The sequence below is a fragment of the Sprattus sprattus genome (assembly GCF_963457725.1).
Source record: "Sprattus sprattus genome assembly, chromosome: 10".
In the NCBI taxonomy this organism is placed as follows: Eukaryota; Metazoa; Chordata; class Actinopteri; order Clupeiformes; family Clupeidae; genus Sprattus; species Sprattus sprattus.
The window spans coordinates 21407935-21424877 of NC_137908.1; the positions used below are offsets into that span (position 1 = coordinate 21407935).

Sequence of the window (16943 nt, forward strand, 5' to 3'; positions counted from 1 at the left end):
TGTGCATACTTGCTCAGTAATGCATTTTCTGCACACAGGGTATGAGCATGTTGGTGCTTAAAGTGCATGACAATTACAAAGTCACAAAAAATGTTTAAAGACACAAAAAAAAAAAAAAATCATTCAAAGGTTGAAATCAGATTTCTGGAAGGATGAACTAAAGAATCTGCATATCCAGTTACCTTCCAGACTTCCTTTCAAATTATGTAATGCTATTTCCCACCACGCATCCCACCAAGATCCATTTTAATACATGTCTAGTATTTAAAGTGGCATTAGGCCACCCACCCACACTACTCGATTGTAGGAACCCTCCGGAAAATCCTATATAAGGTCTAACCATATAAAAAACTCAGTAACCATTTTGGCATTGATTCAAGCTCTGATGAGAAACATATGACCGGTAACAATGTGTTTTCAATAGCAGCCTAGAACACAGGGATGCTGCGATCTGTGTAAGTGCCTTATTCATGCACAGCCTGTCATACAGGCAACAGACTGCTGTTTTCACTCAGGAATGTATCTCTTTCTTTGGAGGGCTGCACTCATCAGCTTGTTTTGAACTTTCATCGACCAGCTTTCATTGGATTCACAGCACAGCTGATTCCTTTCATTCATGTCATCCCAGAAATCCTTCCGGAGTTAAATAAGGATAACGCAAATTTCAGGTATGGCTTTGTCATTGAGATCACAAAAGAAAATAATGTATTATGTTAATAAGTTTCAGTTGCAAAATTATATCATATTTCATGAGAAACATAAACTTTATGTTATAAAATGTATAATGAAAATTTTCGTTATAAAATAAATCCCATTTCAACTTTAAAAAAACGCTGGGTGAGATTTGTGAAATGCCAGTGTTATTGATCGTCTTGAAGCTTTTAACTATACTTGATACTTTTAAATTACCCTTGTTATAACTTTTAATTAAATAACATGGGAAATATATGTCAAATAAAAGAGTATTTTTTGCACAAGGAAATGCACTGGTCCTTTAATACTCACAAATCTGTTTCAAGTACAGAGAAATCGGCAGAAAACCTCTTTTTACAAGAGAACGTAATTTCAGTGGTTGAAAGTGCAAGTCAGCTCATTAGTCCACTCTTAATGCAATTAAGTCTGTGTGGTTCACATTACTGTTTATCTATGTTGCTTTTGCTTACTCGCCTTTATTTTTGCCAAAACCAAAATTGTTCGTTTTCCCATAACTTCTCTGTCACATTTCATCACCAGTGCAGACAAAAAAGGAGTCCCTCCTTGTTAAATTGTTAATGATATTTTCATGGCTGATGGCTTTTGGTCATGAACTCAGTCAAGTTTGGCAGAATTTTGTACTACTTAATGAACCGACTATTTACAGCAAAGTTGTATATGAGGTGCTGACAATTTAAGAGCCAACTTTTGAAAAGATAAAGAAAAAATAGTGCCGACTCTTTAATCCACAGTGTTCACTTTAAACTTCAACTCTCCGGTTTAACAGTAGTGTCAGTCATTCAGTCACATTTATTTTTTCCTCCTTCCAGTGTTGATGACAACGATAGCATGACAAGTTGCTATTTTCACTTTTGCTAATAATAAGTGTTATTACTACAGGCAGGAATGTTCTTTGGTATGTTTTCAAAGCAAGTTTCAATGCAAAATGTCGATGTAAGTAAAGAAAGTCTCTGTCTGTTTATACAGATTCTACAAGCTGCTACCTGAGAATCCTCAGCATTATTAACTAGCATTATGAAGCTATTTCTACTGATGTTTCTCCTCCTGCTGTGCCATGGCAAACCCTATCGGCCAGTTGATGTCATGGATGCAATGAATATCCATGACATCATGATGCGGGATTTTGGGGATGATGATGATGACGACGATGACGACGACGACGACGACGACGATTATGACAATGACATACTGGATTGTCCTCGTGACTGTGAATGCTCACTTAGAGTTGTTAGGTGTTCAGATCGAGGTAAAAGTTCCTTGTCATTATTACCTTCATAAAAAGCTGTGTTTGTTTTACGTAGAGCTGTTCGGCTATGGAGCACATCCAGCAACAGGTCATGCTGAAAGCAGATTTAATATTAAGTTTGTAAAATATGTCCAAGGATTATGTTCTGTCTGAAGTGACTTCAAATGAAGCTAGCTTCTATGACGCCTATTAGCCCTATAACTATAAAATTCAGTTTTCAACGTTTTTTAACGTCTACTGATTTATTTTGCTGTTACATACTAGTTTAACAGCGGTAAAAAAGATGAACTGCCTCAATACACGTTGACAATTTTACACCATTTCTATCCATTGTATGTTGCAGTGCAATTCACCCTGATTTTAGTTGAAATATTATTATTTTAAAAATGTTTTTTCTTCTTTTCAGCCTTAGGGCAGGTTCCAGACAAACTTCCAGCAGACACAGTGATGCTTGATCTCCAGAATAACTACATCTCTGAGATTAAGGAGGATGACTTCAAAGGCTTGAACAACCTTTATGTGAGAAACAGACTAGTCTTATCACCTTGTCTAATGCATCAAACATTTAAGAATGGTTAATGGTTAACAAAGGGTTTTCATCATATCTGCCACAGCAAAAAGTAACTTTACATCTGTCATTGCAGGGCTTGTTCTTGCTCAGCAATGAAATCACAAAGATCCATCCACAGGCTTTCAGAGATATGCATAAGCTGAAACTTCTTTACTTGTCCTACAACCTGCTGACTGAAATACCAGCCAACTTGCCGAAGAGTATTCTAGAGCTACGTCTCAGTGATAACAACATAAACCGGATCCAGAAAGATGCTTTCAAGGGCATGATGTCCTTGCAAGTTCTAGGTAGACAACACAATCATTTTAGGGCAGGACTGCATAAATAATCCTGGTTGGGGTCATGTTAATAGATATAGGGGCTCAAACGAAACATAAATATTTTGTATAAAATATTCTTTCAGACAAACCCGGTTGATTATGTACTTCCCTCTCAAATTCTAATACAATATTTAGAGGTTTTGGGGTCTCGGAGCATATTTGATAATAAGCATAGAATTTGGAGAAAGTGCTAGATGACTAACCTCCTCCTATCCAAGTAATAACCAAGCTATACTGCCCTCATTACCAACTATGTAGAAATAAGACTAAAAACTTTAAGTAAAAAAGTCTTTGTGTGTAGCAATGAAGATAGAATAAAGATGCTATGATGTAACATTGTATAGTTAATGTTATCTCTGGCAATGTAGAGCGGCTTGGTAGCAAGATGGGGTGGGGTTCCGAAAAGAGTTGTTGAGCAACCACTGTGCTTACTGTGGAGAGGGTGTTTGAAATGATAGTCTCTCTTTCATTTAACCATGGTAGTTGTTTAACAACCCAAATGCAACCCAGCCAGCTAATGTGCGAGATAGTCAACTTGACTGAGCAGGTTCAAAATGGACTTTCTGTATTTAACTGTGGTCTAGCCTCCAGCTAGCCTTATTTTTCTTAAGGTCAGGCAGTCTCCACAGACACAAATTCCCTTACACTATCATAAATCAGAATAGTTCTTTCTTAAGTAACATTGCCTTGTCATAAGTCACAAAAATGAAATCAAATAAATAAATGTGGCCGTAAACCAAAAAAACTTTGCTGGTTTGACCAGCAAAACCACAAATTTCATTTGCAATGTTTTTTTAATGCCTTGTACTGAGGAAAATACCCCAACAAGTATATGTTCATTTCTAATGTATGGCGTTGAATTAGTCTCAAAATGTGCGCACATAAACTCCATGTTCAGGCATGGGATACGAGTGCACAACATGTTTTTTATACTTTCCCATTTTCTCATTTTTTATTTATTTTAGATAATATGTTTGTATTAAATCAGTTTGTTACATTAAGTTTTAGGTTCGCCAGTGGTTTCATTAGTTTCAGTTTCGTTTCTATTTCATAGACTCACTTCTATTTCATTTTAGTCTTTTAGTTTTTGTTTTAGTACATTTAAGTTAAAGACAAAAGTTGTTAAGGATTAGTGCGGTGTGAAAAAAAATCTGCTCATCATTGAAGATATCAACATATCAACAATAAGATACATTTGTTTCAGACTGAAAGCCTGATAAAGATGCTATTTCCGATTCAGTTAAGGTTTAACAAAAGCTTGTTAATATTTATGCTCAACAGTCAATGAATTATACCACTCCCTTCCATTCTCCCGAAGCACTGTGTTGATTGGATGGGATTGTTTAAAGCTCAGTCCAAGCAACTATGTTTGTTTACCATTTACAGAGCCAGGACTGTGTACAAACACTGAACAGACAGCTAGGGGACCATGAGGAGCAGTTAGCTGAATTTAACAAAAAGTGTATCTGATTAGAATAACGGACTACACCTTTAATACATAAAAGGCAAGAACACAATCTAATATTTCAACCATTTACTTCAGCCTAACAATATGACATGGGTTTTCACAGTCAACCAATTACAGTTCACTGGAAACCCCTATAGAATTCACATGTGAATTTACAGATTGTTAAAGACATTACGTTTGTCACTAATGCTCTGTCTTGCTATCCTTTCTCATGGATAAAGTGTTTTGCCGTTGATGGTAATTTTGATAAGGAACTTTAACATTTGGGGTTAGCGTCCTAACATGTTATTTTGACATAGCTACATGCTGTTCACATAATTTTGAGAGTGTGACACCTGCCACCTTGAATGGATAAGACGTCTTGAAACAATAACAACATTATTTTTGGGTCTTATTTTGTGCTAGTTTTTTAGCAATCATTACTAGTTTAGTTTCATCTTAGTTTCAGTTTGCAATAACACGACCCAACGCTAAGCCACCAACTTGACTGGCTGGACATGAGTGTGGAACAAGAGATTATGCATGGCAGTGATCAATCCAAACAACCAATGAAATGTCATGGTCAGTATTAAAAGAGACCAATCAAAAGAGCGGAGACATCTCTCACTGTCCCCGCTTCCAAAATCTAAAAATTCAACTTGACGTGGGAGCAAGCGCTCGTCACAGCCCCATGCTCACAAAACTACATTTCTGCATGCGGAGCAAAAATACTCCCTTGCGAGGATACTTTTCCACAAATGTTCTATGCACTCGTATCACGGACATGCACTTGGTTTTTATGTGCACGTTTTTGAGATTAACTAAACGCAATGATAATACTGAAAAGGTTTTTGTGCATATTTATGCCTTAAACTACTGAGCTTCTTAATTTATATAGTCAAAAATGGAGTGTCTTTGCGTATTAAAACTGACTATTTAATGAATTACTAATTAGTCTGAAACATTTGTTTATATACTTCTATCACTAATGTCTGCCCTAGAGATGAGTGCCAACCCAATTGCAAACAGTGGTATTGAATTTGGAGCTTTTGATGACATGTCTACTTTCTATCTGCGGATTGCTGAGGCGAGGCTGACAGCAGTGCCCAAAGGTAAACTCTCACATATGATTCAGCCTGTGTAATGCAGCCACATGTTAAAGCTTGCACAGTGATACAAAGCACAAGGTAAGGAGTGACAGACAGTTGAATCTCCAGAGTAATTTATTGTTTGTAATGTTTCGATCCCATAGAAACTTCCTTGGGCAAAGATCCTATGGGATCCAAACATTGCAAACAATAAATTACATGGAAGACTGAACTGCTTGCCGATCCTTACCTTGTTATTTTGTGCACGCTTTGAGTGTGGACCTATTCAATGTTTTTTGGATATGCGTACATGAAACCAACTTGTACAGTGATAAACTAATGTTATTTCTATAGATCTGCCGTCTTCGCTCGTCGATCTTAACCTGGATTACAACAAGATTGCTAAAGTGGAGGTCGAGGACTTTTTCAGATACAACAAGTTGCAAAGGTAAACACACTGGAGATGCATGCAAGTACTTCTATTGTCTCTTTATACGTGTAAAGATAACTGTTACTGAAGCAGAGTAGAGGCATGTTGATCGTACCTTTGACTCAAAGCATCATTTGACAGATTGGGTTTAGAGTTCAACCAAATCAAGTATGTGGAAAATGGAAGCCTTGCCAGCATTCCCAACATAAGAGAAATTCGTTTGGACAATAACAAACTGAAGAGAATCCCACCAGGTTTGAATTCACTAAAGTATCTCCAGGTAAGCTTTGGTGGATTTTTTTTACTTTATGCATTTTTCTCAGGTGAGAATTATGGCTTTAAAGGTCATATTCTACGATAAATGATTCATAAATTCAAAGTAACAAAATGGAACCTGAGTTTCTGCTGTCCATCTCCTTCTAGGTTTTGTTACTTCATGCCAATAACATAAAAACTGTGGGAATGAATGACTTCTGCCCTGCTGATGTTAGGGCGAAAAAGGCCCTCTACAATGGCATCAGCCTCTTTGCCAATCCCGTCAGGCATTGGCAGATTCAGCCTGCTGCATTTCGCTGTGTCTCAAGCCGAGGACTCCATGTGGGAAACAGAAGGAAGTGAGCGACACTAAGACAGTGTTCTGTGTTCCTGCCCTAGAGGGAATCATTCCAACTCAGTATGTGCAACAACACCTTTCCATCCTGTTAAGAGACCTACATCAAATACTACCAGTAGTCATTGACTGCAGTTCTCTAGAATAGGCATGGGTTTGGTGATGACAAAGCAGAGTCTAATTACTTGAATAAGAACAGTGACTTAAAAGAAATAAAACCATCAATGACTGAATTATCTGGTACAGGAAAGCGCAGAAGAGGTTAAGTTAAAGCTGGTGCTAATTCTTTTACTTTTTTTAAGAACCGTTATGTTCACTCAGAAGGTTTGTAGGTTTAGAAAGTACCTGTTTACATGTTATTGTTGTCATTTGCATCTAGTCAATGTTAGAAAGTCATAGGTAAACTAAATTCAGTGATCATCTTTTCCAGCATGATCCTGACACACACACAAAAAACATAGCATAAATATTGCATGTCCTGGGTATTGTTACAGTTAAACAATTGAAGTAACACTACACTTACCTTATCTTATTCATTGAAATGTTCTTGGTGTGGTAAAATACTGGCCTGTCCATTATCCTAGCAGTAAAATGTTAAATGGTTTCAAGCTAGATTTGCAGAATTGTATCTATATCTTAAGTTTTTTTTCTTTTTTCACTTTTTGTATCTCCATTTCTTAAAGCACAGCAATATTCCATTATAATTTGCTAGTAACATTCAGAATTATTATGCACAGATGATAAAAACATGCATTCCAAAACGCCATGTGCATACACACACACACACACACACACACACAGAGAGAGATATATGTATATGTTAACAGCAAACGACAAAAATTATGAGCTTGCCCATTAATTAATTTTATGAAGAATTTGATTATATTGCAAAGAATGGAATGGAAGAATGGAACGGAAAAGTGGACACTGCATGACTCATTCTGGCGACCTTACAATTCTTGACTAAAATACTATAACATGGTTGAATGATGATTTGATTGGTTATTTCACCAAGTCATTTTAAAATCCCTTTATAAATACATTGAAACATTATTTTGGTAGAAAACTTCTTGTATGTCTTCTTCTATTACTTGTTGTTTTAGATATCTGGTTTAAATGAGCCCAATAAATTTGCGACTGGAATTGTACGGTGTATGAGTTGTTTCACTATGCTTGTTCCACCAGTAGAGGGAACTCTCACTCATTACTTTTAACGGACCTAGTTTTGCAGCAAGCTTAAATCAGTGCTACACTATGCCTGCACCAGGAGGCGCTACAGGGATGTTTTCAGCAGGACTGACAAAACAAAAAACTATCCCCATCCAATCCATGTTACAGATGGACGGACTATTAAGTTTCTTGTAAAAATGTCTCCAAGAAAGCACAAAAATAAATAAAATTGCAAGTCTTTCAACTTTCAACAGTAAAGTGGTAAATATCTTCACAACTCCAGTTCAAATATAAGTGTATCTGTTCAACTCTGGCCAAACTAACTGCTGCTAAGATGTTGTTCCCAATTGTTTAGTTCCCAGCCTGATCTGGTAATCAGAAAAAAAAGAACCAACTTAAAAGTCTATTTGTGAATGAAATCAATACAAGTCAATATGAGCCCTCGTCATACAAGACAACATGACGATGATTACCATTCCGATTCTAAAAGCTGGCCATACAAACAGTACTACAGGCTACATTTATCTTTAAGATTTCTTAAACAAATGTATATTAATTATATTTCATAAACAGTTTGTGGAAAGCATATCAAATTTAATTGAACGGCTTTAAAACCACTGACAATGGCATATTTTCTAATTATTAAATTATATCGATGCTGCCATTTACAGAACAAAAAGTTGCAATCAATTTTCTGCTCACCATGACTTGGACAGTCATACAGTCTACAGAGTGTGTGAGAGAGGGGGACAGTAAGTGTTTATGAGAGAAAGAGAGAGGGGAGAAGAAAGAGAGGGAGAAAAAGCGAGAGGGAGAGAAAGAGAGAGGGAGACTGCATGTGGTCAGGAAACATATGGAACAAATCTGCAGATTGGCCAGGATTGCTTCTGCCACGTCTCACATACCGACGTCTCCTGAAAACTCACAACAGGTTTGGAGCATTTATGTGCTCCCCAACCAGGAAAACACCTGGGGGGATGAAATGGACAAACACACAGACAGACACAGACACAGACACAGACAGACAGACACACACACACACACACACACACACACACACACACACACACACACACACACACACACACACACACACACAGACAGACACACACACATACAGACACACATACACATACACATACACATACACTAACACACTCATGCTTCAAAGCCACACCTTCACTGGTAAAGCCATGGGGAAGATTTTACACCAAAGTAAACTTAAGATCATCAAGACTTGAGCCAAGATGCACATGCTGACTGTATACTTACTGCAACTAATGAACTCATCATTGCTGGTGCCAAATCAGAACACACAAGTGAATGTTTGTTTGAACAATGTTTGCAACTGCTGTGTCTAACTAGACCGCCTCACGGTCTCCTTCACTGATTTCAAAAAGGGAAATACTTTAAAAAACAGCTGTGTCTGAGTGAATTCGCTGGGAATGTTGATGTCTACAGCAGACAGATACAGCCAGGGTACAACTCACTGAATCTCATCTATCATTTAGAAATGTTTCAAGGTCTCACCTATTTCACTGTCAAATGGTGTGGGTACAACAAAAAGCAGACCTTCAATAAGCCTTCACATAAGCACAAAGCAGTCACACATCTCCAGACCCCTCTGATTAACTCTTTTCCTGCAGAACACACTTAACTGTTTCTCTCAAGTTTCAGGTTCCACACTAAGATCTTCTGCAGGCCACATTCCACAGTCTCGTTTGTAACTGTAGTGAAATTACTGTACAACAATATTTCATGAAGATTTCTTAATTTTCTGAATTTCTGCCCTTAATAATTGCAAACCAAATGGTGAAATGCATTGCCAAGCCATATGAATAAATAATGTGGATAAATACAATCTCATGATTTTCTCAGTCTTTATGAAAATATTTACTGTTTAACCCAAAAATACACATCAATGAAGAGGCGAGGGCAGCACAAATGGGCAGGCATAGTCTCTAGCATAGTCTCTATCAAAACAAGTCATCTCAGATGAACAGAGCAGAGTGTTAAGTATTCTACACGGATTAGCTTTATATCTGGCCAGGAGATATTTTCTTCCTTTTGTAAGTACTTTCAGTGACAGGAATAGTCCACCTTCTGCATCTCACACTGCATTATCATCAAGGATAGGTGTTCTTGGCATGGTTCTTATCAAGGATAGGTGTTCTTGCCGTGGTTATGTGTCACTGGCCTCATTTTGTTCCAGTTCATGTCTTGAGGTGAACATCTTTCGACCATATGTGGAAGTAGTCCCTCTGGCTACCATCGAAGTCCACTAAAGGGAGGTTTCACTATTTATGTAAAACAATGTTTATTATTTCCAAAAAGAGCTTGCTTAGATATGTTAAAAGAAAATATCATTAATCTTCATTGGAAACACTTGAGAGTATAACACAAAGACCCTGTCACATCCAATAACAACACTCTATGTGCGTCAATGTGTGTTTGCCCCAGCGCATTTCATTCATCCAATGAGTGACTTTTGCCATCACATTTTTCGCATTTTGTCTGAATTTACTGTCACACTACTTTGTGAACCGCACATGCCAATGAAGTAAATAGTATCAGTGTAAACGGTAAATGTCGGTAACAAGCATCTTTATTTGTTGCCATTCCCCCATATATGATCCTCAATATGATGTTAAGCGTGACTGGTGGAGACTATGGGGTCAAATCATAAGACATAAATCTTTTGGCATGCTGTTGCTATAGGTGCAGTGCTAGTGACTCCACGCATAGTACAACAAAGCTTATTCATACACAGAATACAACAACACCTACTTTCCTCTAATACTCTGACTTATCTAAGGTAAATAATTGAGTGCTAAACAATGAACACAGTTAAAGACCAAGGACTGAAATTATTTGACGCATTCTAACATTTGCTTGTATTACAATTACATACAAAGATATACAACCTAGTGTAACTAAAATTATGGAACACCAGATCTCTTTCATGGATCTAGTTCTCTCTTTTAATTCATAATTGATTGCTCTTTTAGACCATTCAAAGACCATTCTGGTACTCTTAATTGGAAAATACTTGAGAAAACTTTTTTTTTTTTTTTATATATACTAGAATTGAATCAGATTATTTTAAATAATAGTGGAATAATCTATTTGCGTTGTCCTGATATACCTTCTCCCAAACTCTAGAGCAGGGCAATCGGGAGTAGGAGTCGAACGTGGGGGCTCCGTTTGATTTATCTTGTCTTTACGCACAACTGTCAAAGCCATATTACATTTATTGGTACCAACAACGGTCTGGTCGGCATCCCGTGAACATAAGGCAAATCTCATACTAGGGGGAACATTTCGTAAAGATGCCTTCACCAGCGGTTCACCGTGGAGCATCAGTATGGAGACACGGTAAAGCTCCACACCAAGCGATTCTGCAGTTTACTTAAGCGCACTGAACCATATGAGCGAGAAGCAGCTACAATTTGGAGATGGTAACATACTTAGGTTCCTTTCAGGTGACATTTAAGGAAAACAAACATCAAAACAAAACGCAGAAGGGGAGACCTACAGCCTCCAAATTAGGCTCTAGCATTTGGATCCTCCTGATCTGAGTTGATCATTTGTATACTTGCTTTCTGTGTATGCTTTGTTGAGTGCTTTGTTTCTGTTTTCTATTTGATTTTACATTTTATTGTGATCTAATTTTATAGCACTTTGGTCAACATGAGTTGTTTTTAAATATGCTTTTTAAATAAATGTTTGCTTTTTGCTTGTTGCAAAAAATCGTCAAAAGTGGCACCTTTCATTTTAATATACTAGTGCAGTGCCCGTAGGAATTATGCATTCTGTAGTGTTAGCAGACGTAGGTGTAGGCTAGCTGTTGTTCAGTGCAGAACTGGGAGGATAACATGACGACGTGGCCCGACATAACTTACAGCGAGAATTGCGCGTATTTCGTGGACTCCATAGCAACAGATGGGAAAGCAATGTACAATCTGAAAGCCTCCGAGGCTTATCAATATAAGCTACCATTTGTAGCGGCCACTCTTGCGTTGTGATTTTAATTGGCACCCAGCCGTTTATTCATACACTCTGACAGGTTTAATGAACACAGAGCAAAGGCGATCACACACAGTATCTTCCGAATGACAGCCTCTCCCAGCCAGGGTAAATGCAGACTGAGGTTTATAATATTGCAATAATGAGAAAACAAAGTCTACACACGAATTACAACAGATACATCGGGACACATCTGAAAACCTCTCATTGCATCAGTAGATGCATGAACGCATGGTCACTGGTCTAGGCTTACCATCAACATTGAATAGAAAGCTAACTCTTATACAAATACATCAAACTACAATATACTACTTAACATGGTAATGAGAGTTGGTTACATGCGAGGCCCATACGCATCAACTTTGAAACTTAATATAAAGAAGCTTAAAAATAAACAAAACGAAATCAATCACTGTCTTTAGATTATAAAGAAGCTTAAAAATAAACGAATAGATAAAATCAATCACTGTCTTAAGATTACCTGAGCAAAAGTCTGTATCTGTTCACCAAGAAGAATTTGAATGCGGACCTCCATATAGGAGTGAAGGCAGGATAGTTTAATAACGCTACGCGTTTGATTGTGACGTCACTACCCATAGTGCCGACGGGACGGGAGACGATAACCCATTGTTTCCTACGGGAAACGGTAAAATACAAATATCTCGAAAACTATAAATTCAAAAATCTTCAAAATCAAGGATGCACAGGTTAATGACATGCGTAAGCTACATGAGAAATATCATAACTAACGCTGGCACTGATCGTGGTGCCCATGAAACAGGATATGGAAAAATTAGCCTAGTACCTGATACAGAACAAGATTCATCGCAAAAGTGTCAGCAACAGCACAGCTGAATGGTATTTTATGTTTAATCAATTATTAGATATTGATCAAGTCACTGCTTGGGACATCACAAAAGCACTGTAACAAACTTAATTCACACTCAGAAAAACTGAAGGCCTGATTTACTAACAAGATTGCGCCCATTTCAGGCGTAAAATTTAATGGAAGGAGAGAAGGTTAGTGCGCCTAATGATGTATTGCGTGGTATTTACAAAAATTGCCTGGCGAGCGCACGTCTCTGATTTGCGGGCTAATTCTCCGCCTCATAAAAGCACGTCTTAACCAGGAAGCGCATTTCTATTGAGTCTGAAAACGTTGATATGGCAGCAGTTATAAGAGCAAGGCAAAGAAAGAAGATACACTTTCAGTTAAGCGAATCACAAATCATTAGACGGTACAGGTTAACCAGTCACGAAATACTTCAATTACTGGACCAGATCAGAGACGACATCGAACCCTCCACCCGGCGATCACATTCCATTCCATCAGTTGTTAAACTCCTGGCAACATTAGCAAATATTGGCCTCCGGATAATTTCTAACAGTTATAGCATCTGCAGTTGTTGTCTCAGCCTTCACTCAGCCAAATATTCACCCAGGTACTCGACACATTGCTACGGCGCACTGGTCAATATACATTTCCCGATAGCTGATATTCCGAACGTAATTGGAGCCATTGATTGCACCCACATGCAAACAGTCCCACCTTCAATCCACGAACACATTTACCGAAACAGAAAGCACACATATTCAATGAATGTCCAGGTCATATGTGATGCCAACATGACCATTACTAACGTGGTAGACAAATACCCTGGATCTGTCCATGACAGTTTTATCATCCGGATATACAGCCGCGGAAAAAATTAAGAGACCACTTAAAAATTATCAGTTTCTCTGGTTTTACTATTTATTGGTATGAGTTAAAGTAAAGTTAACATTTTTGTTTTATTCTATAAATTACTGACAACATTTCTACCAAATTTCAAATAAAAATATTGTCATTTAGAGCATTTATTTGCAGAAAAATGACAATTGGTCAAAATAGCAAAATAAATGGAATGTTTTCAGATCTCGAATAATGCAAAGAAAACAAGTTCATATAGATTCTTAAACTACACACTACTAATGCTTTAACTTAGGAAGAGATCAGAAATCAATATCTGGAAAAACCGCATCTTTTTTGTTATTTTGACCAATTGTCATTTTTCTGCAAAAAATGCTCTAAATTACAGTATTTTTATTTGAAATTCAGTAGAAATGTTGTCAGTAGCTTATAGAATGAAACAAAAGTGTTAATTTTACTCAAACACATACCAATAAATAGTAAAAAAAGAAAAACTAATACTTTTTTCAAAGTGGTCTCTTAATTTTTTCCGCGGCTGTATTGTAGTGAACCCATGTCACTTGTAGAATTTATTAATCTCGCCATGTACACATCTATATTGTTATAATAGACAGTTTATGCATTAATGCCACCAATAGCATATTCTTTATAATCGTGTTCTTTTAAACATCTCGCTGTAGGTGATGGCGGGCAGAACAACAACATAACGTGTGCACATTGAATCAGGTTCAGTGATTGAGCGAACGTGAACCAATATATCTATCTCCTCTTCGCTGAACCTTAGTTTTTTCTTCCTCGAATCTCCATGGTGGCAGGCAGGCGATTTCTCCCGTCTTTTAACGGTGCGCTAAATAATGATTGCCTAGCGCGGATCTGGTTTGATAAATACCACGGAAAATGCGGGGAAACACCGTGCGTTAATGTGCGCCTGGCAAAGGCGCAGATTAAGCTGCGGTCGCAATTATATTAGTAAATCAGGCCCTTTAAAGGGCGGAGTAAGCACCGAGTGCCCAGCGCGGATCTGGTTTGATAAATACCACGGAAAATGCGCAAAAACACAGTGCGTTAATGTGCGACCGCAGATTAAGCTGCGGTCGCAATCTTAGTAAATCAAGCCCTGAATGACTAGGTAACTAAAGTATTATAGAAGAGGCAACTGTATACGTTTGGATCAATAATGGTCAGCATTAACTGAAGTGTTCGATGTAGCAGTGCAAAATATAGTACAAGTATAGTACAATAGTATATAGTACAGTATAATAAAGTACTGACAGAATACATTTTGGCCGGTCTGTTTTGGCAATACCCCTGGAAAGAAGTAACACACTGTGGGCAGGTCACTAGAGACTGTGTCATCACTCTGAGAATATGAGCACTAGAAAAAGCAACCAGGGCCCAGAGCATTTTAACTAACCACTAAGAGTACTAGCTAGTTCCTAGCTAAAAGTTTTCTTCTAAATCCCAGTCACAAAGCTGCTGACACAAACTTTCCAACTCTCAGTCTATGACTCTCTTAAACTAACTTTTTGGTTACTCTCTTACCGACCGAATTACTACAGAATTTTAATTGTTGGAGATTTTAACATTGATGTTTGTGTCCCCAGTGCACCTCTTGCCAGAGACTTCCTTAATGAAACTGACTGTTTAAAACTTGTCCGATATGTCCCTGCTACTATGCACGGACATGGGCATTACCTTGGCTTAGTGTGGTCACATTTTACATTGTGTGATCTTGTAGTATTGAAGACATACCTATCGGATCATCTACCAATGTTTTAATGTGCGTCTGCCACATTCCACCATTAGACACATGCCCTCTAGTGTTAGCCGACAAACAAGAAACTCCACGGCCAGCTGTTTCTGTGCTTCTTATATACCTGGTTCTCATTCTAATTACTACTCAGACTATGATGAGCTAGTTTGATGTTTCAAAAGTGCAATGGTGACAAGGACTGAAGTACATGCTGGGTTAAGAGTGTGTGACCCAAGCCTCACTTTCAACCCTGGTTTAACAACAATACACGAGCATCAGGAAAACTATGGAAATGGGCTGAACGCAACGACCATAGGCCCAAGGTCCTGTTCAGCACTATTGCTAGTTTTCTTAACCCTACTACTGGCTGCATGACTTCCTCTTCACTCTCCAGTCACTTGGTATCACTTTCCTACCTCCCTTACCCTCGCATTCCATCGCATATAAAGCAGGTGTTTCCTGTTGAAGGAAGTAGTGCTGTTCCCAAAATTATTAAGACTGGTCTCTGAAGTTATACCTTCATTTTTTTTAAGCATGCGGTGATGCAACTGTCCAATTTTACACCAATCTCTAAGTTCCTGTTTTTATCGATAATACAATTACAAAAGTTATTTGACTGAGATAATATCTTAAAATAATGAGATAGTATCTTGAAATTACAACTTAATATCTTGTTCAAGATAGAATGTCCTTTTTCAGGATAGTATCTGATAGCTCTCGACCAGGTTTTCATTATATTTCGCACTTTGCTCTGTTCAGCTTTCCCTCAACTCTGACCAGTTGCCCAGTCCCTGCCGCTAAAAAAGCCCCCACAGCATGATACTGCCACCACCATGCTCTACCGTTGGGATGGTATTGTGCAGGTGACGAGTGGTGCCTCGATCCTGGTTCCTCCAGACATGGCACTTATAATTGAGGCCAAAGAGTTCAATCTAGGTTTCATCATACTAGAGAATCTTGTTTCTCACAATCTGAGAGTATTTATATTTTGCTTCAGGTGAATAAGAACTTTATACATAAGTTTTATTCTGATGCAAAGATTTGTACATTAGCCCATTATCTAGGCGCAGCCCTTACATTTTTGCTTATTTCTAAAGGCGCGCACACGTGCAACAATGATTTCAAAACAAGTTGAAAGGCCAAAATTCCAGTCCCATACGCGACCAGATCAGTCGTTGTCACGAGCCCTGCTGTGGTTGCTGATCTAAATGTTCCCATGTCAAAGAAACATACATATATTAATAAGTGATAAACCAACACAGATTAGGTATAATGTTGTTGGTAAGGGTGTAAATTCTAAAAGATAGCGAACATGCAATTTGAGATACATACGGTGTGACAATTAATACATTTATTTAGTTTTGTATGATGCCATGAGGTTCCTAGCGTATGTTTTCCCTTTGCTAACAGGCTAATATCCAGTGTGTAAGACGACTGCATGTTACAGACTGTCTCTTTGTATATGTTAATGTGTACAGTGAACTCCACTGTACAGTGAACTCAACTTGATAGGAAAAAACATCAAAACTTCAGTGCATGGTCGTTTCTTGATCAGCAAACAGATGCAAAAGAACACAACGCAGGAGCCGTTACACATGGAAAGTTGTCCTTCTAGAAGTTTCTCCCATCTCCACACAAGATCTTTGGAGCACAGCCAGAGTGACCATCAAGCTCGTGGACACCTCTCTTACCAAGGCCCTTCTCCCCCGATTGCTCAGTTTGGCTGGGCGGCCAGCTCTAGGAAGTTTCCCGGTTGTTCCCAACGTCTTCCATTTAAGAATTATGGAAGACACTGTGCTTTCCGAATCATGTCCAATCAAGGTGTAGAAACATCTCAAAGATGATGAAGAGAAAAGGAATGCACCTGAGCTGAGTGTC

General features: G+C 38.1%; 2 protein-coding genes across 2 annotated transcripts in view; one reads left to right on the top strand and one right to left on the bottom strand.

Moving 5' to 3' along the window:
• cenpp (centromere protein P) overlaps window positions 1-16943 on the bottom strand; it is a gene marked incomplete at both ends in the record, with an annotated part of 87207 nt that overhangs the window by 22622 nt on the left and 47642 nt on the right.
• aspn (asporin (LRR class 1)) lies at window positions 495-7541 on the top strand. Its single transcript, XM_080846031.1, has 8 exons — window positions 495-668; window positions 1681-1960; window positions 2367-2479; window positions 2605-2818; window positions 5300-5410; window positions 5741-5834; window positions 5958-6096; window positions 6240-7541. The coding sequence occupies exons 2-8, from the start codon at window positions 1729-1731 to the stop codon at window positions 6432-6434; spliced, it is 1098 nt and encodes a 365-aa protein (XP_080702157.1). The 5' UTR covers window positions 495-668; window positions 1681-1728; the 3' UTR covers window positions 6435-7541.

What these genes read in the sequence shown, in the direction of transcription:
- aspn (XM_080846031.1), top strand. Translation starts at nt 1,729, where the DNA reads ATGAAGCTATTTCTACTGATGTTTCTCCTCCTGCTGTGCCATGGCAAA. An exon ending in AAGGCTTGAACAACCTTTAT is followed by an intron (nt 2,480 to 2,604) that starts GTGAGAAACAGA and finishes CTGTCATTGCAG; the next exon opens with GGCTTGTTCTTGCTCAGCAA. An exon ending in AGATACAACAAGTTGCAAAG is followed by an intron (nt 5,835 to 5,957) that starts GTAAACACACTG and finishes ATCATTTGACAG; the next exon opens with ATTGGGTTTAGAGTTCAACC.